The sequence below is a fragment of the Spermophilus citellus genome (genome assembly GCF_964194105.1).
Source record: "Spermophilus citellus genome assembly, chromosome: 7".
Classification (NCBI taxonomy): Eukaryota; Metazoa; Chordata; class Mammalia; order Rodentia; family Sciuridae; genus Spermophilus; species Spermophilus citellus.
The window spans coordinates 54,168,688-54,190,339 of NC_138188.1; the positions used below are offsets into that span (position 1 = coordinate 54,168,688).

Here is a 21,652-nt window from a genome sequence, read left to right on the forward strand (position 1 = left end):
CTCCAGAAGCTGGTGGGCCGGGGCTCTCCGCACCGCTCGGGTTCGGGGCCGAAGGCCACCGAGAGCAGGGCACCGCGAGGGGTCGGAGGCGGAGGGGCGTTAGTAGTGCCGGGGCCACAGAGAGCGTCAGCGCAGTCCAGACTCCGCCTTCCTGGGTCGATCGTCCCGGCACCCGGTCCCCGGCTGGGCGCCGTGGCGTTGCCCCGGAGCCCGCCGCCCGCGGGGCGCGCACCGCCTTGACCCGGGCGGCCCCGCGGCAGGCAGGCGCCCGCAGTTCCATGGTTGGTTCGGAGCGCGATGAGCCGCCCGTCCTCCACCGGCCCCAGCGCTAACAAACCCTGCAGCAAGCAGCCGCCGCCGCCGCAGACCCAGCACGCTCAGCCCCCGGCTGCGCCCCCAGCCGCCGCCACCATCTCGGCTGCGGGCCCCGGCTCGTCCGCGGTGCCCGCCGCGGCAGCGGTGATCTCAGGCCCTGGCGGCGGCGGCGGGGCCGGCCCGGTGTCCCCGCAGCACCACGAGCTGACCTCGCTCTTCGAGTGTCCGGTCTGCTTTGACTATGTCCTGCCCCCCATCCTGCAGTGCCAGGCCGGGCACCTGGTGTGTAACCAATGCCGCCAGAAGTTGAGCTGCTGCCCGACGTGCAGGGGCGCGCTGACGCCCAGCATCAGGAATCTGGCTATGGAGAAAGTGGCCTCGGCAGTCCTGTTTCCCTGCAAGGTAAGCCCAGGGACAGCCCGAGCACTTCTGCCCGGCAATCTTCCGAAACTCCGTCCTCCAGCCCTCTCCTAGGCCCTAAGAGGTGGATGGTATCTCTCGTTTAAAAACAAGACCAAAACTGTTTACACTTTGTCCACCCTCCCTGTGACCACCTGTCCACTTGGAGTGTTGCTCTGGGTTGACATTTGTCTGAGCACTGACCCCAGATTAATTGGCTCTAGCTGGTTGTTGGAACACAGCGCAGCTCCCCCAGCCCAGAGCCTGCGACCTCTGCAGACCTGTTCCCCGGGTGTGCTCCACGGGGCTGGCTCTACGCTGGGAAGCTGGTTGAGAAGGGAGATGGGCCGGCTCGGTTCACCCTTCACCGGCGCTCAGCTGGTAGTGGGTTCCTCCTGGATCCTGCTTCCACTGTCTGCGCACCCGGACACGTGGGAGCTCTAGGGAGTATAGCTTTAAAAAATGTGGTGGTGGGGGGGAGGTGCCTGGAGCCTGTTTTCCTCCAGCAAAGAGAGAACCCTGCCAGCCACGCCTTTCCCTGTCCCTGGCCTTCCAAGGCCTAGTGTTTGTCCCCAGGGGGTCAGCACAGAGGGTCAGCACAGGCATTTAACAGGGACACACAGGAGCCACCCTTAGCATTCTGTAAAGCCAGTCACTTTATTCTTTAGTTTAAATTGTCACCTATTACCAGTGCCCTTGTGAGAAATGAAGACCCCAAAGACAAGAAAAGTACAGCGAGAAGACTAAAAATCTCCTGCTCCTCCCTGTCACTGTTAAGTGTGTCTCCACAGACTCTTAGAGCCCTGTGTACATTGCACCCTTGAGGCTAAATATAGATGGTGGATGTCAGTGTGTCTGAAGGTTTTTTATACCCATACATAGACAGAAGTTTTCCTCCAAAAATACCTTGTGCAACTTGCTTTTTAAATTGATATATTTTCTTTTATATCAAACCTAGTGGAACCTCGTCATATTTTAAACGGTGGCCTAATATTACATTATGTGATTACATTATGTGATTATATTGTAACATCTGTTTACCTCCATCTGCAACTTAGAATTCCTCAGGAGCAGTGGCACAGACTGACCTGTCTCTTGCCTCCTTAGAACACAGCTGCACTGCAGAGGTCACTTCCTGAACCTGGAGGTGGAAAGACTGTCATGGAGACACATGAGTTTCTCTTGTACAAGTGACTTCTGCCTTTGGAGCCATTTAGCCTCTTGTGTTTCTCCTCAGTGCTGCCTTTTTTTTTTTTTTTTTTTTTTAAATAGGGCAAGAGCCTGTTTTTTAAATTAAAAATAATTCACCAGAGAATTCAGGCCTGAGACTTAAGTTAGTACAATGAGTGAATTAATTCGGTCTTCTGCCCTGCCACCAACCAGGTTTAAAATAGAATATTCAAATAAGGGTTTGAATCCATGTTTGGACTGCGGGGTTTCAGATACCCTTAGTGAATTCCTCTGCTTTCAAGCCCTCCTCCTATACTGCTTACCTGGAAGAAATGGCCTTCTACCGTTCCCAGGTGAGCACTTGGCACCCGCTAGCATTCCATGACTTATTTCTGAAACACAATCTCATAAGAGCAAGGGAGGAGAACAGTGGAGCCCTGTGGAGTGTGAAGCTGCACTGGAGTACCTAGGGCTCTGGTTCCTGGGAAACACATGTTCTGTCCTAAAAACGTTCTTAAAAAGTGTTCTCTTTGGAATCAGGGAGAGTCCTGTGTACGCAGCAGTGATCTTGCAAGTCTTTGTAAGAATGCAGCTGGGCACAGCTTCAACTTTGCCAGCTGAAAATTTAAAGGGTCATCTTGTCATCTACAGACCAGGAGCCACGCTTAGAATGGACCTTGGGGTCGATCTCGTGTGTGCAGATGTGTGAGATTTGTGAAGGTGAAGTGTGCATGCCTCACCTCTGGTTAGCAGGGCAGCTCTCAGATAGTATGGAGAAGCCAAATTTGAGTGTATAATAGGCCTAGCAACGAGCCAAGAGATGTGCTTTGGCAAGGGTGGGCCAGGAAAGGACGAAGGTCTGTGTCAAACTGAAAACCCTTCAGCCTGCAGTGCCAAGCTCCTGGGAATCCTAGGGACTGCCTTGTCATTGTCCCCACCTGCACTTGAAATTTCCCTTAGGAGCCAGCTTATTCCATTTACCCACCTTTACCAGTGTTGGATAAAGTAGCAGAGCCCAGGTCTCCAAAACTGCATGGTTTTTGCCCCGGTTTGCCTGAAAGACCCCCTTTGGGGTCCTTGCTTTCCTCACTATTAAAGGAGATACCTGACTGCTGGACTTCTAAGTGCAGCCAGCAATCCATGGAGAGAGGGGAGCTACGGGCAGCCTCTAGGCACCTTCCATGGGCCAGCTACTTTGCATGTGGCAGCTTTCATGAGTTTGCTTTTTTGTTTCCCCACGTGAGGAGACTCATGCCTGCAGAGTGCTTAGGTGGACTGACTTGTCATGTCACACATGAGCCACTGGCCCTGGGGTGAACCCTGCTGGTCTCCCCACACAGGAATGCACTTTACTCCTTACTGAATAGAAATTTTGAATCAAACATAGAAATTTTGAATCTGAATTTACACCCCAAGTGTCCAAATCTCAACTCCAGGTTGATAGTAGTAACAAAACTATCTGGTGGTTGGGATCCCCAGAGAGGCTTCTGACGGCCTGGTCCAACACAGTTCCCTGCTGGTTGTGCTTCCACTGGCCAAAAAATGGACGTGTTGCCAAATACCTAGGTGTAGGGCCATTTAATTAAAGGCTCAAGTGTGGCCACACCTTTGAGACAGGGTGCCACCTGCCTTGTTAGCTGGTCTCCGCTTTTCAAAAAGGGTGTCTGTCAGCCAACTTCCCCCTGGGTGGCCACAGTGCACTCTGTGACTAAGAGTGTTGACAACCCATTCCATAGGAAGCTCCCCCTCTGTGGGTGTGGGTGTAGGAAAGTGAAGGGCGACGTGTCTGCCGACAGCTCAGCATGCTCCACCGTCCGCCGTGCCTCCCGCCATGGGCCTGGGCTTCTCTGCACACCCCAGCCCACGTGCCTCCCCACGTGTCTTTCCACTGTTTCTCTGTCCTCTTTAAAGGTTTCTGGTAGCATGTCTTAAAAGTATTGAATATGGATGCCTCAGCCAGACAACTCTGCCCCGTAGTTAGATTGTAGTGGTATTGTTAAAAAAAAAAAAAAAAAAGCCACACAGGGTCACTCAACCTGGCTGAATGCTTCCAGGCCCTCAGTGAGGACCAACACTGGTCCAGTAGAGAGCAACTGAGAGTGCCGGAAGGGAAAGGGTATGCCCAGGAGAGGTGTGTGACACATGGCCTCAGGGCAGGGGACCTCAAGGAGCAGTGCAGGTGGTGGGGAACCAGAGAACTTGTGCCCTCCAAGGAGGATAACCCTAGGTTGAGGCGAGATCACTGGAGATCAGTCAAGCCCACAAGTTCCAAACTGTCTGGTCAACACAGTAAGACCCCGCCGTCACAGAAACTCCCACCGAGAAGGCAGCCCTCTCTCACCTGGGGATGTGAATGGAACCATGCCAGATCTTTATAATTTTTAATAATTTTTCACCAAAAGCCCAGAAATCTGAACTCTTATGTTAAATATTTTTAAATTTTTTTTTACCAGCATGGGCCATATCCACAGGTAGAGCCAGCCTGCCTGCCATTGCTGTCCAAACTAACCATGTCTGCAGGCCAAATTCCAGCTGCTGAGGACAAGCTCCCATTGGTCTTCTAGAAAGCATTCACTGAGCCTACCGCTTCTCCTCCTATTCTTATCATATGTGAACTTTGGAACTGAAAATTGGGGTTTTATTTCTTGTTTTCTTTTTTCCTTCCTTGCCGAGAGAATGTTCGTTTTGGCCATCCAGAGACTTCAGCTGTTGTCCTGGTGACTGGGTGTTTGACTTTAGACAGCCAGTTTATTTTTTGCACCCAAGGGTCTTTAGGAGAAGAGCTTAAGTTAAATGATGATATCGAGGTTCTTTCTCACTCTGAAGTTCTGAAATCTAGTAAGGGTCCCAGTCAGCAGACAGGAGCTGGCTTCTCGAGGTCCTGGCTTTGTCTGATTTTGTCCAGTCACGTGCTGCCTGAGCCTGAACCTGAACCCGAGCCTCTTCCTTCATTGTGGTAAAGAAGGGTGATCCCACCTGGCGCTGGGTGCTCTGAGACCAGATCAGAAGTGCTGTCCTGAGCCTCGGCCTCCCTGATCACAGGAGGGAGGGTGGAGTTAGGGTGCTGGTAAGGTGATGGTGATCACCTCAAAGTCTGAGGAGATAGCGGTGAGCCAAAACAGTCTCCAAGATCTCTTCTTAACCTCAGAAGCCCCCCCAAAGGCACGGCCGCTTAGGAGACTGGCCCTGCGGCCCTCACTACTGCTTGAAATTGACAGGTTGCCCGTAAGAGCATAGAATGTGCTGTCAGGACGAGGAGCCACATTAACACCAAGGTTCAAGGTTTTAAAGAGCAAAACTGGCAATGGGGCATTCAAAATTGAGAACAGAAGCACAAGAATATTATGTATCAGACTAAAATGTAACTCGACACATGGACACATCGAGGGCCAGAGACTTCACAGGTCTCCAAGACCTGGAGCTGGAGCGAATTTGCATTACAGTTGATCCTTCCTACAAGCAGGATGCAGAGGAACCAAAACCTCTGACTAGCCAGTCTGGCCTGGAATGTGCCAGCCTGAGTGTGTGTTAGGTGCTCCCTGCTTCTGCACCAGAGCCCTTTTTAAAAGCCCTAGAAAGCACTGCGTGACTGTAGAAAACCTCAGGGCCAGCGGCTTAAGGGACACATTTGTGCCTCTGACAAAATTGACAGTAAATTGCATTTTTTATTAAGACCCTCAAGGTCCTCACTCCTTGGAAGGAGCACACAGTAGGTACACAGTGGCTACACTGAAAGCCAGTCTTCAGAGCCACGTGTATTGCTGACGGCTTGTGCAGGGCCTGTGACACACACACACTGTGTGTGTGACCAGACTGTGGTTCCAGAAAAGGGAAAATAAGGACGTTTTCCTGATCAAAGACGGCTTTATGTTCAGTGTGTACTTTCCAAGGCTCAGGAGAGACGCTGCAAACTCCAGCAGGATTTCGTCACTGTCATCCCAGAGGCCCAGGTCTGTCTCTATTTCTTGAAAACCACGAAACTGCCATCTCCTCATTCCCAGTTTGGTGAACATTTTACGTCATGATTCCTTAGACTGTAGCATCTGTGGGGCACAAGTTTCTCTGCCTTGTAGAGACGCACTCTTTCAAACCTTCACTCAACAGAGGTGGTGTCTTGGTCACTGGTCCCCTGGTTACAGGTCCTGTTCCTGCCTTCTGGTCCAGCCCCTCAAGCTATCTGGTGGCCTCTCAGCCTTGGTGCCTCACTGGAAAATGGGGTTGTGATAGGATTGTTGTGAGGACCATTGTGGTAGAAGCCTTGCAGAGTGCCTGGCACAGCCCTGGCATTCAGTGCATGTGTGCAGTTAGGAGCTCGTAAGGGGAGAGTGGCCAATGCCTGAGGTCAGGCCCAGGCTCATTTCTTATTTCTGCCCCCGGACTTCCTGTCCCTCCTCCTCATCCTCAAGGGCTTCCACAGAGCTAGGTAGGTTGGCCCCTGGCGTTGGATGGTTGCCGTCAAGACTGTACCTCATTTCTCTAATACCCCTAAAAGGGGAAGCCTGGTTTGATTAACCAGGTATTAAAAATGCATGTATTACACTCTGTATATTTTATTTCATATATTATAGCATATGCTTTTTAAAGTCATGACATTATTTTTAAATGTAGGATATATAGAAAGTAATGTAAACTTAAAATTCCTTAGAACTGCCTTCCCCGTCAAGAAAAAAAACCACTATAGCACTTCACATATGTCTTGCAAACTTGTGTGTCAGTGAAGTTTTCCCAACAAACAATAACAAAAAGCAGTAAAATGAAGACCCCTAACATAGTGTTGTTTCATAGCCTGTTTTTTTCATCTTATACATTGTGACTGCTGTTCTACAGTGATAGAAAATCTGTAAGGCCGTGTCTAATAGTTATGTGATGCTGTAATTCCAGAATTCCATAACGGCACCAGAATTATTTAATCAAGGTATATTTGAGGTCACATAAGTCATTCTATTTTTTTTTTTTTTACTGTGATTGAGAAAAAAAGTTCCACAATAACAGAATCATTGTGCACAAGAAAATAAACATTTCCTAAGGACAAATTCCTGGAATTAGGGTGGACCTGCAGGGCACATGCAGAACCTGCGCTCTGGGGAGTGAAGCGGGTTTCTTTATGGTTCTGTTGAGTGCAGGTGGCTTCCCAACCCCCCACCGCTGGCATTGTCCTCAGGCCAGAATCGGGGGCTGCTGGTTACCCATATATCTTTCCCTGGAGCTGGGTATGGAACCCAGGGTCTTGTGCATACTGAGCAAGTGCCGTGCCCTGAGCTACACCCAGCCCCACCACCTTTTAACCAAACCCACCCCTGCCTGGGAAGCCCGGCATCCCATGTGCCTCACCAGCCAGTGCTTCTGCTCAGCTGCCTTGTCCTCCCAAAACTTTGTGCCTAAGGTGGCAGCAGATGGGACAGCAGAACTTTTCCAGAGGGAAGGAGCAGAGGTGCCTGGAGGTCTCTCTGCAGTGGTGGTGCCAGCCCCATCTGAAGGTTGAGCAGGAGTTTGCCATGAAGAAAGGGTGGAGGGTCCTGGTGGGTGATGTGGAGGGGCTGGCAGGTTGCTGTGGGATGTTGTGTGTCTTGCTCTCAGGAGGCCTGGATAGGCGCACTGTTTCCTGCTGTCCCCCAGGCACAGTGTAAAGGATGTAGGAGGCCTTTAGTGTGCCCCTTAGAGATCTGCCCAAGCCCACACAGTTTCTAAATTTTGGGACCAGAAACACCAATCTGGATCTTGCAACTATATATCAACATCTTTTTTTTTTTTTTTTTTTGTATTGGGGATCGAACCCTGGGACCTTAACCACTGAGCTATATTCCGAGCCCTATTTTATATTTTATTTAAAGACAGGGTCTCACTGAGCTGCTCAGGGCCTCACTAAGTTGCTACGGCTGGCTTTGACCTTGTGATCCTCCTGCCTCAGCCTCTGGAGTGGCTGCGATTATTAGTGTGGCCACCACACCTGGCTTACAATGTCTTTTCTGCTTCAAGCCTTTCCTGCTGCCCACTCACCTGCTGCTCACTCACCTTTCCGTTCCAGACTCAGGTGGTGGCTTCACAGGGACAGCTGGCTATGGTATCAGAAGGGCCCTCTTATTATAAGTGTTGCCAGGTAAAACACAGAGTGCTGGTTAAATTTGAGTTCCAAATAAGCAACACATAAACGGGGAGGAACAATATATCCCAGACATTGCCTGGCAGATGCTGGACATCTTGTCATTTTATTTGCAAATGTGACAACCCTACCATTGAAGTCTTCTGGGGAATTCACTGCTCAGTCAAGAAGGAAGGGCTGCGGAGGAAGGGCGCTGTTGGAAGACGTGTCGGGGCAGTTAAGTGACCGTGCGGGCGGGAGCCTGGCATGTGGGGTGGGCAGGGTTCTTGCAGCTCAGCAGAAAGCCCTTGACCCCAGCCATTTCTGTCCTTTGCTGGAGCGTGTTCTCAGAAAGGACCTCACAAAACTGGTTTCCCAAGACAATGTGTGGGTGTTGCTGACTCTGGCTGTGGTCAAATGAGAAGCATGCATTGTGGAAAGTCAACTTTTGTTTACAGTTGCAAAGATTAAAAATAAACCCCTGCCATCTTGAGAGTCTCTGTGAGGCCACAGGCACCCTGCCCCCGTGACAAGGTGTTCTCCAGTGTCTGTGATAGTAGTCAGTCCCAGGCCTTCCACCAACACCCCCTTCAGTAAGAAGGTTGTCTGCTGCTCCTGGGATGTCCGTGTTCTTGGGTAAATTTTTGAGCCCAATGTTTTAATTTGATTACTTTCCCAAGAAGAAAATTCTGAGTTATCAGTACGTGACTCTCACTACTGCGGGGTGATGCTTTTTGCAGTCCTGGTGCTGAGTAATATCGTCCTCTCCTATTATTATCTGTAAAACCGTTGCTGTGCCGTGGGTAGATAGGCATCTCCCCGAGTGGCCTCGGAGTGGAGGTGAGGACTTCACAGTGAGTGAGATGAAGATGTGCTGGGGTCCTAGGTGAGAGGCTATAGAGAGCAGCAGGCCCAGTATCACAATCAAGTCACTCGAGAGGTTTGACTTTCTCCTGTTGCCCAGGTCAGACTGGCTGACCTGAGGCCACGGGTCTTCCACTGTTCATAGGAGTCAAGGGTGAGCTACAGAGGGGGGCTCAAGGTCACAGAGGATACTGGGTTCTGATCATGACTTTTCCTGGGTTCTTGCGGCTCTGCAGAAAGCTGAGGAGCGCAGAGCCATCAAGAGAAGAGCAGTGCTGGTGTCCCTGGTCCTTGTAAGTTTTCAGAAGAGCTGTAAACACCAAGAGGCTATGTCAATAAAACATGAAGCCCCTTTATCGAGGGGGGACAGACAAACCCGTTGTGTCTGAAATCGAAATAAAAAGTAAGCAGTCTTCTCCACACACTTTATTAAGTGAGACTTAATAAAGGAGAATTAACATGGTGAACACTTTGTCATCATCAGATAAACGGAGAGTTCATCTATCAACAAATATCGGGTGGACGAGAAGCAATCCGTCTATAAGTCACACTGAATCTAAGCAAACGTAATAGATCCATAAACAATGGGGGGAAAACCCACGATAGCAAGAGGCAGGTGGACATTCTCAGCCACAGAAGCGCTAGCTTGGCTTTCAGAAGCGGCGAGCTGTAAATTTAACATGTGATAACGTGAGTCCCAACGGGTTAGCAGCCACCCAGCTGCATGCGTCTGCAGGAAGTGGAGAAGATGGAGGCCCCACCTCCCCTGCTCCCTGCTGGTCGCATGTGATAAGTGAACCATGAGGAGCCCAGCCTCCTGTCCACCCTCAGTTCACACCCCTACTTTCATTTCTGGGTTCACCTCCCTAATGCTCCATTTGACCCCCAGAGCTCACCGATCAGATGAGGACAGAATGGAGCCGGAATTTGCCTTGGGATACGAGGGGTGGCAGGAAGTGAAACTGCTACTAGAGGACCTGTCCGGGCCACAGACCGGCCAGTTGCCTACAGCCCCTTGGCAGGATCCCAGGACAGTGGCAATGCCTGTGCTCTGTGAGGACCAAAGAAGGGTTGCTTATTGTAACAATGTGTGTCTTCGCTGCAAAGCTGTTTCTGTTTCTAAAATGAACCCCAGAGAACCTCTAGCAAAAGAAAAACTGTTAACTCTGATTGCATTTACACATGGACATGTAGTTAAAAGTATATTTTCTCTTTAAAAACTAAAAAAGATGGGAAAGCTGAATTCATTGAACCAACAGACCTCTATCCCATGAAGTACAAATTGCTGACTTAGTCCCTGAATTCTCTGATACATTTTTACTTTGATATGATTGCAGACTTACAGGAAAGTGGCAATAATAGTACCAAAAATTCCCAAATAGCCTTTATCCAGATTCACCAGTTATTTCCTTTTTGCTGCCTTAGCTTTATGGTCTGTGGGCTCTCTGCTCATATACATGTTTTTAAGCCATTTGGGTGTAAATTACAAGCATCCTGCCATTTTTGCCCCTAAATCCTTCCCTGTTTTTCTCTTAAAAACAAGGACATTTTCTTATGTAATTATAGCAGTTATCAAAATTGGGAAATTGACACAGAGTACACACTTGATTGTCTGATACACAGTCATGTCCCATTTCAGCCCAGTTACGTCCTTTAGTGCATCCTTTAGTGCTGTTGGCTTCCTAGGCCAGGGTCATGCATTGCATTCAGACACTGATGTGCCTTTTTGTGGTCATTACTGCTTATTTGGATCAGAGGGAAGCTCTGTTTGCTTTTGCCTCGTCCAAGGTCATTTCTTGGATTAAATTCAAAAGTTTATGGACATCAGGAACAAAATATCAATTGTGCTTTGGTTTTTTGGTTTTGTTTTCTCCTCGGAGAAAAACACATTCTCTTTTGAGGCCCTGGCAGGTTCACTGATCCTTCAGCTGTTTCCTAGGAGGTGAGCAGGTGGTTACCTCACAGTCCCCAGAGACACTCCGGAGCTGGCACCTCGTGGTGGAGTGTTGGCTGTTGGAGTTCAGCCAGTTGTTCCTGAACTGCATGGAATCTGAGTCACTGAATGACTTGTCCTGCGCCCTCAGCACCATGACCTTTACTCCACCTAAGAAGGGCTACGTTGCTTTGTGCTCATTTCATAAACAAATGTGCGGTGACTGTTTATTAGATAAATAACAGGTGCCCATACCGACTGTTCCGAAGGGCCTCGTTATGTGTATTTGTGTGTGAAGAGACAAGCCCTCCCCACACTCCAGGTTGAACAGGACCTGCAGGCCCCATACCCAGGAAGAGCATGGAACTACTGCCCCCTGAAGAGACTTAAATGAGGCCCCAGGACATGCAGTGCCATTCCCTGGCAGGATGCTGCCCAGGGCCTCGGAGTCACTGCAGCCTGGATGTCTCTGGAGACAGTGTGTGTCCAGTGGCGTTGCTGATTCTTCGAGCCTCTCCTTCTTGCTCTCTCGCCCTTCCTGACCCATCCATTTTCCTTTTCTTCCTTTTCTTTTTTCTCTTTTGGGAGCTTTACTTAAAACCAGCCCCTTCCCCAGGGGAACAAGTGCCGGTTCTCTAGGGAGAGAGCTCATTCTAGCTGCGATGTGTCCCAGGACACACAGCCCTCTGCAACCCAGTTACTTTCTCTTAGTAACAAGAGGCACAGCGAGGAACAGGCTCCCAGAGGAAGCCCTCCTGAGCCCAAGTGCAGGAGGCCTCTGGCCCCTCATGAGGTGGGGCAAGCCCTAGCCAGAATGGGGGAGGGAAGAGGGACTTTCTTGCCAGATGCAGGAGAAGGCTAGCGTGCCTGGGGCTCCCACCCTGCAGCTTCCAGGGTCCTGTCTTGCAGTCCCAGGAGCAGCACATCTGTGGGCCCCAGGTTGGGTATGTGCTGGTCCGGGCAGAAGGTGAAGGCAGATGCAAATCAGTTCTGTTCCTTTTTCCCAAAATGTTGCTTCTTTGACTCCCAAGCTGGTGTGTGCGGAGGAGGTACACTGGACGAACGTGGGCATGCTGGACTATGCTCCCTGTATGACCACAAGTGACCACATTCTTGAGCCTCCTGTGTCTAGTCTGATAAATAGGCAGAACCTGCTCCCTGGCCACCCCCTTGCTTGGGAAGCAATCCTGCTCTGCAGCCAGGGCTGGCATTCCCCAGGGGCCCTGGGGTGCCTGTTGGTCAGTGGTGACCAGCCCAACCTGGTTTCTGGCATGGGCCCCTCCTAAAGCGGTGAAGGGGGCTTCTCGGAAGCCAGGTGTTATTGTTCATCAGAAGAGATCAGTGTTCTCAGTGAAATCGGTGGTTCTCAGCTGGGGCAGGCCTGCCCACTAGGGACATAGAGCCATGCCTGGGGACACTCCTAGTTGCCACAGCTGAGGGGCAGAGGGAAGTTGCTACTGGCATCTAATGGATAGAGACCAGGGATGCTGCAAACCATCCCATCCCATAGCGCACCCATGGTGCTCTCAGAGAAAACCTAAATGAACCAGCTGTGTGTCCAGCCTGACCTGCCTCAAGCTTTGTCCCCCTGCTACCACTCCCCCTGCCCAGAAATAGGTAGAACCGCTCCATGCTCTTTGTCCACAGCTACATGTTCCTTACTGCCCTCCTCACCCCATCCCACCTGAGACAGCCCGCCGCCTGCGCTGCTCAGTCTTCCTGTGTTGGACAGTATTTGTGATGTACTATCTTTCCCTGCTTATCCTCTAGGAATACGTCCCACACCCCTAGGGGAGGCCAGGGAGCAGTATCATGAGGGTTCTGCACTTCTGTCTTATCCTATATATACATACCCATAATAAAATTCAATTATCAATTAGGTATAGTGGAAGATTGATAACTAAATATCAAATAGAACAGTTACAGCAATATACTGTCAAAAAATATGTGAATGTAGCCTACTATGCTGTTCTCACCCTTGTAGTGATGTCAGATGATATAGTACTTTAGATAAAGTGAGGTGAATGGCAGAGAGGTTGTGACATTACATTAGGCTGTTTTTTTTTTAATATTTATTTTTTTAGTTGTAATTGGACACAATGCATTTATTTTATTTATTTATTTTTATGTGGTGCTGAGGATCAAACCCAGGTCCTCACATGTGCTAGATGGGCGCTCTACCGCAGAGCCACAACCCCAACCCCATTAGGCTACTTTTGATCTTCTGAAAATACATCAGGAGGAAGATTATCTGCTTCAAGTGATCCTGGATCACTAAGCCTGACAGTGTTGGGCAGATAGTATATACAGCATGGATACCCTGAATGATGGCATGACCATGCTATATTTCATTATGCTGCTCAGAAATGTGCACAATTTAAACTTATGAGTTGTATATTTCTGGAACTTTTCCATTTAATAATTTTGGACAACTGACTGCAAGTAACAAAACCACAGAAAGCAAAACTACAGATAAAGGGGAACAACTGTATTTGAATTCTTTATTCTTGCAGCATATGGTCCTTTCCTACTGGAAATACACTATTGGAGGATCCACAGCTTATTCCCACTGCATGCCATAGAGGTTCAGAGCCCTGGCAACCCTCAGAAATCCTTGAAGCTTTTCAAGAAAACACAAATCCCAGGCCAGGGCCCCAGGAGATTTGGGCTGACTGCTCAGAGGCACCTAGGCAGATTTACATGCAGTCTCGGAGAATCCACAGGCCCCTCAACTCCTCTATGATCCCTGGGTGGGCGCCCCGGTGGAGGGGATCTGGCATGCTCTAGACTGGGTTCCAGTATGGCTCCAAGCCTCAGTCAGAAATGTGGCCGGTGTGAGTGTGCAGGTTAGGGCTTCCCTTTGAGACAACAGCTCTAATCCAGTTGTCATTAAAGTGGCCCCGGGGGTCCTGAGACACGCCCTCCCCCCCCCATGGAGAGGAGAAATGGATTAAAGGTCTGCTTGTTTAGAAAAAGCAGAGTAAGCACAGGCCTTTAGAAGTATGTTTGTCTAAGAGAAGAGCGCTGTAGCAAGTCTTTTTTCATAGGGTCATTGTCCTCACAAATGCAAGGTAATGCTTTCTCTATTTGTTTCATTAGGGAAGGTCCCCTGCTCTCTATATTTGGGTTCAAAGAATAGTTGAATGTGCAACTTTTAAGGCAAAACCATAATTCAGAATGTAAATACTCCTGCTTGGGTGGGGAAACCATCACCAGGGGTCAATATCTGTGGCGAATGGTGAGACCCTAACGTGGAGTGGGAGAGGCCTGGGGGAATTTCTGGGTGCCCCCGGCAGAGTCCCTCTCACTCCTGGGTTATTCCTGGGCATCTGTGGTCAACAGCCCATGCTGACACGTCTTTGCATCCAAATACTGAGGGCCTTTTTCAACCCGAGCCACGCCAGGCTCTGGACAGAAGGGCCTTGCCTGCCACTCACACTGGGACATCCGAGAACCCTGGACTCGCAGCCGCGCCCCAGGTTTAAAAACACAGTTAACAGGGACTTTGTTTTTTTGAGCTTTACAAAATTAGTAACACAGTGTGTAAATATACATGGGTAAATTTGTTTCTCCTTCTGGTTTTTTTTTTTTTTTTTTTAATTTATATCCAGGCTTTTAAAATTAGTTCATGGTTCCAAAACATGAACAAGCAGACCCTATCAGCAAAGCGGGTAATAGCGGGTTCTTTCTGCCGGTCCCTGTTGAAGGCTATAATCTGTGTGAGGTAATAGGGAGGTAGTGGTGGTCGGAAGGAGCTGGCTGTCTTCTGGAATCCTCTTTGCAGGTGAGGAGACTGGACACCCAGCAGTAGGACTGTGGGCTTCGCGCCTGCCCTCTCGGGGGTGGGGGGGGGGGTTGTAGCTTGGCCTCCTGCACAGAGACAGGGCTCAGAACCTCCTTGTTTTCTGATGACAACGTTCAAACCACAAAGCTTTGAATTTGACTTACTCCCAATTTGTAAGGGGCCACTTCGTAACGCGGGGTAGAGAGAGGCTGACACAGGAGGGTGCTGTTCTGTGAGCAATCAGACACGGCATCTTAGAAGATGGCCTGGCTCTGCCCCTGCTTGGTGCTGGCCGTCGCGTCCCCGTGAGTGTGTCCCTGGGCAGCAGCCAGGCTTCTCACCTTCACCTGCGCTCTACCCCGAGGTCTGAGTCCAGGCCCTGGGCTCACCTGCAGGGTGTCTCTGGCTTCTTCTTTCTTGTGTGACAACAGGACAGTCCTCTGCAGTGTCTCTTGCAGGCTGACTCTCCTCTGGTGTCTAGGAGTTGCTTCGTCGTTCCTGGGAAGGTTGGGAGCAGAAGTATAATTCCCTTCAGGGAGGTCTTCCTAGGATGGAGTGACTTATCTCCTGGAAATGTCACCTGAGTATGAGGGAAGAGTCGCTCTCGTTCCACCCTGTGAGGTCCCAGGACAGCGGTGACAGTCAGCTCCTCGATCCCCGCTCCCAGGGCCTGTTGCAGGTGCTGCCCTGCTCCTCGTAGAGACGAGGGCCCTTGGCAGGCTGGGCAGTGGGCTGCTCCTGACTGGGACCCTGCAATGAGCCATCTTCTGCGATATCCAAGGAGTGCTCAGCTGGGCTTTCTTTCCACCCAAAGAGAAGGGACAGAGTGCCCTGGGGAAGGGTGCAGATAGGAAGGCGAGGTGTGGAGGGTCTCTGCCTTCCTCTGCCCTAGCCTGGTCAGGCCTGCAGTGCCCAGAGGGCAGCCTTCTGCACCGCCCGCCTGCCAGTCACCAGTTCAAGCCAGGAAGGGATAGAGGGAGTCACAGAAATAATGTGTCATTATGTGAAAACTAGTCTAATGCCAATGCTCCCCGGGGCCAAAGCAATCCCGGTGGGGTGGGGGTGGGGGGAAGCCTGGCGCAGTGGCGCCCTGTGATCCCAGCAGAGCAGGAGGCTGAGGCAGGACGATCACAAGTTCAATTCCAGCCTCAGCACCTTAGTGGGGTCCTACGCAACGTCACGAGACCCTGTCTCTCAGTAAATAATAAAAGGGCTGGGGCTGGGGCTCAGTGGTTAAGCACCCCCAGGCTCAATCCTTAATATAAAAACAAACAACAGATTCATAAACAATAAAGGGAAAGCCAGGTTGGCTTCTCAATGTGTTCACTGTAGTAAAAGAACATTAATTCTCATCTTTTAGTAGCATTGGAATGAGGGTGGGCCTGGGGAGCAGGACATTCCTGGCTCAGGAAAGGCCCCCGTGCTTGACACTGTTGGTGACATGTGGGAACCGAGTCTGTGGCCTCCTGTATGCACTCGTACCAACCCCGCAGTCGAGACAGGAGCGCGGGCAAGGCAGGAAGCCCGAGTGGGTCAAGGGCTCAGGGGGTTGTGCCAGCAGATGCTGAAGAAAGTGTGGTGACCTGTGTGCTTCTCTCCGTCTCTGCAGTATGCCACCACGGGCTGCTCCCTGACCCTGCACCACACGGAGAAACCGGAACACGAGGACATCTGTGAATACCGACCCTACTCCTGCCCGTGTCCCGGAGCTTCCTGCAAATGGCAGGGGTCGCTGGAAGCCGTGATGTCCCACCTCATGCACGCCCACAAGAGCATCACCACCCTGCAGGGGGAGGACATCGTCTTCCTGGCCACGGACATCAACCTGCCGGGTGCTGTGGACTGGGTGATGATGCAGTCCTGCTTCGGCCACCACTTCATGCTGGTGCTGGAGAAGCAGGAGAAGTACGAGGGCCATCAGCAGTTCTTCGCCATCGTGCTGCTCATTGGCACCCGCAAGCAGGCCGAGAACTTCGCCTACCGGCTGGAGCTAAACGGCAACCGGCGGAGACTGACCTGGGAGGCCACGCCCCGGTCCATCCACGATGGCGTGGCCGCGGCCATCGTGAATAGCGACTGCCTGGTCTTCGACACGGCCATCGCACATCTCTTTGCGGATAATGGGAACCTGGGAATCAATGTGACTATCTCGACGTGCTGTCCGTGAAGCGCTGTGAGCCCCACAGCCGCCGAGGCCGCTGGCAGCGTGCTCTGTGTTTAATAAAATTTTTATAGATGTTTTATTCGCTGTGTCTTCACAGGTCAGGACCCACAATCACCCCGCTTCTCTTGGAGCTGCGCCTTCCCACTGGGCCCGGCCAGCTCATCCCACTGGGTGAACGGGCTGCCTGGCGGCCACCGGAGGCTGTCCTGCCCCCTAAAATCAACTCTCTTGTTAAATTGTACTTACTTCCTGAACACTTGACAGGTTGCTCAGGGCCCTGGAGGCTGGGTTAGGATGGGCCTAACCCGCCTGCCTCCCTGCATTGGTCCCCCGTGCTGACCAGAGCTGGGGGATGGTCAGCAGACCCCTAGTGCTTTTAGGGGACAGGAAATTTCTTAATGCATTTTCACATTTTCAACAGCATCTCTCAACCCGGAGGACTGACCAGTCTAGGTGGAATCCCGGGATCCCTGGGAGGACTGTCCTAGAAATGCAGGTTTGGAGGTCCCTGAGCTCTCAGTCTCCCCGGGTGGTTCTTTTCAACAATTAAGTTTGAGAATTACTGGCTCGAATCACAGAAGGGTCCGTATTTTAAAGGTGCTTTAAGGTTGCCCTCTCCTGATGCTGCCTGTCTTTTTACTGTTTCAGCCCCCACCACCAATTAAAGCCAGGACAGGCCACAGGAGTCCCCTCCTCACCCCAGATTGGGCATCCTGGAGGAAAGCAGGTCATTGCCGTTGGTAGTTCTCACTTTCCGCTCACCACTAGTGCAAATGACCTTCCCTCCCCCTCCCCTTCTCTCTCTCTCTCTCTCTCTCTCACACACACACACACACACACACACACACACCCGGCTTCCCTCTGCCTCCTTCCTAGACTAGCTGGTTGAAAGACTAGGTCTGCGGTTGGAAAGTGCTACCACCGGGTCTTATGCTTGCTATTTATAGGTATGTGTTGGTTGTATGGTTGTTTTGTTTTGGGTTTTTTTTTTTTTTTGCCACATTCATTTTAGTTTTTTAATAAATATTTTTCAAAAATGAATGTTGTGCTTCATTTTCCTGGTTGAGCAATAGGTGTTTATTGAGCTCCTACTGTGTGCAGGTGCCAGAAGCTTCACTACCACCTCTAGGATTGGAGTGTCCCTGTTTCCATGGGAGGAAGCAGCCATGTCTCAAGGTCATGGTGCAGGTCCAACCTACATCTCTGTGCTATGGGCCGACATGGTGCTGCGGGTCTCCTCAGGACTGCATTTTCTGACTGCCGGCTCTCATGCAAGAAGAGTAGGGCTCTCGGTGTCCAGAGTCAGAGGAAGAGGCTGGGCTGATGCCCAGGGCCAGGCTGATGCCAACAGTGACGGGCACACTCCCTCAGTCCAGCCCTGAACTCTCAAAAGAATTCAAAAGAGTCCCGAATGCTACACAGGGACTTCCAACTGCCTACCTCGGTGGCCTGGGGTCATCGGGACGGCACCAGGCAGGAACGTGGCTTGGAGCTGTTTTCCAACTGTACTGCTGCATTGAGTCTCAGGCAGCCTAGGGATCTGGTGGGAGGGGAGCGCTGCGGTGACTGCAGGCTGCTAGTCGCAGTTATGGGCCACAGGTCCAGGTCCGTAGGATACAGCAACAGCCGTGACTACCAGGAGAGGCACATCTCAATCCTGGAGGACCCTGGAGCAGTGGACGCCGACCCCCGCAGGGCTGCTCCCAGATGGTGTCCAGCACCCACTGGGCCCCAGCAGCAGGGCGAGTGAAAGCCAGCAGGCCACAGTGTCCGTGTGTCCACGGCTCCCCTCCTGGTCACATGAGATGGTGGAAATTGGGACTGAGGGTCAGCAGTGCCCCAAAGGGCACAGCTCTGAACAGAGACCCTGAGGAGGGAGAGAGCACCGAAGGCGAGATCCTTCAGCCCCCAGAGGAACCATGAGGGTGCCACAGGGCACACACAGGTGGCAGAAGGACCTGTGTCCAGCCTCTTGAAGCCCATTCACACCCCTTCAGCGTCTCCAGAGCTTCCCACACGGGAGCAGCCCAGCTCGATGTAGCTCCCTTTAACCTGTCCCCAGAAGTCATCAATCTTGACCTTCACTCTCTGACCTCCTTGAAAAACCTGAAGTTTCTGCCAGAAAACACACAAAAAAAATCCCCAGGTTATTCCCTGTTTTAAAAGGAAGTGAAAAAAAAAAAGTATGTGAATTTATGTGCTATTTTTATATAGTTTTAATTGCAAATGCACTTTTAAACCTAAAGAGGCTTTTGTCAAAACTGGTCACGTGATTCACATAAGTATCATGTTTCTAAAAATAAAACAATGAAAATCTCTTCCCCCTTCCTGTCCTCCTTCAATATTCTAATTTGATAAAAGTCTGGCTGCTCAAACAAGATGGTAGATTCAACCTGTCTTGTGATGCTGGAGTCATTTTAAAGGAAAAAAGTAGATCAGAGGACCCCAGGAGAAAATGTGGACAGTCATCAATTCTTTAAAAACCAACCGACCTTGAGAACAGGTTCCCAGTTCCTGGAGGGGCAGAATCAGTCTTCTCCCTGAGTCCCAAAGACTGAAGGACTGAGAGGGGACACTCCTCAGGGTGAACTGCCCCGTGGAAATGCTAGGAGACTTCAGAGAAGAGCCACTGAGGCCCTTGTCCCCGGGGGCCCCTTCAGGAAGCACCTGCGGTCATCCAGGGCACCCCAGCTCCTGGCCACGAGTCTGCTTGACAGCATCAGCAACTGCCTTGTACCACCACTCCAGGGAGCCTCCTGAGGAAACTGTCCCTGCACAGGCCCCTTCAGGCTTTGGGACTTCCAGGTAGCCAGCCACGGGACTCCAAGCCCGCCAGCTGGCCTCTGGTCCTGTTTCCTGACTTGCAAATTCAGGAGGTTTGCTTTCTAGATGCTCATACTTCAGTGCTAATTTCTGGAGACATCAAGCCATTGAAAGTTGAGTTGTGTGTCCAGTCAGTGTCCCCGGAACCGGACACTTGACCTATCGTGTGTCCGCAGCACCAGCAGGTGAGCCACCTCTCTGCTTCCCTGGCTGGGCCTGTCCCAGAGACCAAGTCTGCTTTGTGGCTGTGTCCTAAGCGGTTCCTGATCCATATGGCCTCTGCCACTATAACAGGGTGATTGTGACTCCACTACCCTGTGAAAGGGGCACGGATGCTTCAAGGATGGGAGATTCTTCCCTATCATTGACCCTTCTGCTTCTGCTGCTTACTCGAAGCTTAAAATCTCCTTCTGCTAATACTGTGGTCGGGAGTCCCCAGATGGCGAGGCAGGAACAGCTAGGGATCCCACTGACCCCAATGCACACTCCCACTGCCATTTGAGGAATCAGAAGCTCTATAAAAGGGGAAGTCGCTGCCTCAAAACCCCGCAGCTGGCTGGAATAGTCTAGGCTGACGCATGGTGACGCATGGTGTCTTCTGTACTGAGAAAAAGGGGGGGGGGATTATGACGTGCCAGGCACCAATTCATAATCCGGGAAATAGAGGGACCCCGCTCCCCTCCAGGACCCGCCAACTTCTCCCCCCCCTCACTGCCCCGCCTGGGTCCAGACCACATCAGAGCCCCTAGCACTTGCCCTCCTGCTCCAGTGCATGGGATGCAGGCCATCAGAAAGCCCTTGAGTGGAGTCCCAGGCATCTCAGCTCCTCACACCCGGGTCAGACAGCCTGTTCTCCAACGGCGCTCAGCACGACGGCCACCACATCCATCTGCTCAACACCTGATAGTACTCGGTGAGGTCTCCGTGCAACCCTGGACCTCTGGCACCAAGCACTGAACTAAGATCTGACTGAACAAACTACTACTAATGACCTTGTCTCAAAGCAGCACTTAAACCAATATCCTAAGACTTAACATTCTCTGTTTTGGTGCCAAAAGTCACTGGGGAAATTGCCGCAGGTAGGTAGGGAAAAGAGATCATCTAGTGGAGCGGAGAGGGAGGGCACAGCCGGCTCCTCTGCCCCTCACCCTGTCAGCAAGGACAGAATCTCTGGTGAGGGCTCCGGGCCTTGACTTCTCGTCTGTGGTCAGGCACCTGGTGTCAGACTCCAGCAGACCCTGCCCAGCACATGGCCCTCCAGCCTGCAAGGAGCTGGGGCCTGAGATGAGCTTCAAAGTCCGCTGAGATCAGGGCCATCAACACGCGCTGAGAGCCTGGGTGCGCCTGGGCTTTGTCTGGGTGAACCTGTTCAGTCCTCCCAGTGAGGTACCCCATTATGGAATGGAGAAAGCCAAGGCCTCAGTGGAAGGAGCCTGTCCACTGTGGCAGAGCTGGACAGGAACTCCTCACGGAGTCCACAGCCCTGCACCAGATCTCAAGGCCCAAGGTCGTCAGGTCGGGCTTTCACACATTCTCACCACCAATAGAAATACTGCTGTACGTCACAGATGCGGGTGGGCAGGGTCTCGGGTGCAGGGAACACCTGTGCCTTAGACCTGCTTCCTGCACCGCCACAGCATCCACAGGAGCCGCTCACCTAGGGCTCGTTCAGATCCTCTCTGCACAAGGTGTCGTCCCCCGGGCACCTCAGCATCACCCAGGGGCCACTTAGGAGCTCAGCGTCCACCCGCACCAGACCTACTGAGGGGGATCTACACTCGGACCCAAGGTGCAGGTGATGTGGACACGTGTTCAAGTCTGCAGAGCCTGGTCTAGACAAGGGGCTCAGCCCCGTGTCCCTCCACACATGGGACCTAGACGTGGCTGGCAGTAAGGCGGAGCTCCCTGTGCCTCGCAGAGCTTCCCAGGAGACGCCAACAGACCCCAACACCTTCCTCTTGGTTTCGCCCGGTTTTATCCTACAACTAAAGAAAGAGGAGAGGCCTACCCAGGACCACGGAGAGGGTGGACTTCAGAGATCCACAGGTCAAATCTGGATCCCAGCTCAGCCTCTGGCTGTACCTGGGTAGGCAGCCTGCAAGCCACTGGCCTCCGGGGCCA

At 51.6% G+C, this 21,652-nt stretch overlaps 1 protein-coding gene across 1 annotated transcript; it reads left to right on the forward strand.

Annotated features, from left to right (window-relative positions):
- The first annotated feature begins 1 nt into the window (after nt 1).
- SIAH2 (siah E3 ubiquitin protein ligase 2) lies at nt 2-17,711 on the forward strand. The gene is made up of 2 exons (XM_081301567.1): nt 2-717; nt 16,154-17,711. Exons 1-2 carry the CDS (start codon nt 298-300, stop codon nt 16,709-16,711), a joined length of 978 nt encoding a protein of 325 aa, XP_081157693.1. The 5' UTR covers nt 2-297; the 3' UTR covers nt 16,712-17,711.
- The last annotated feature ends 3,941 nt before the right edge of the window (nt 17,712-21,652 follow it).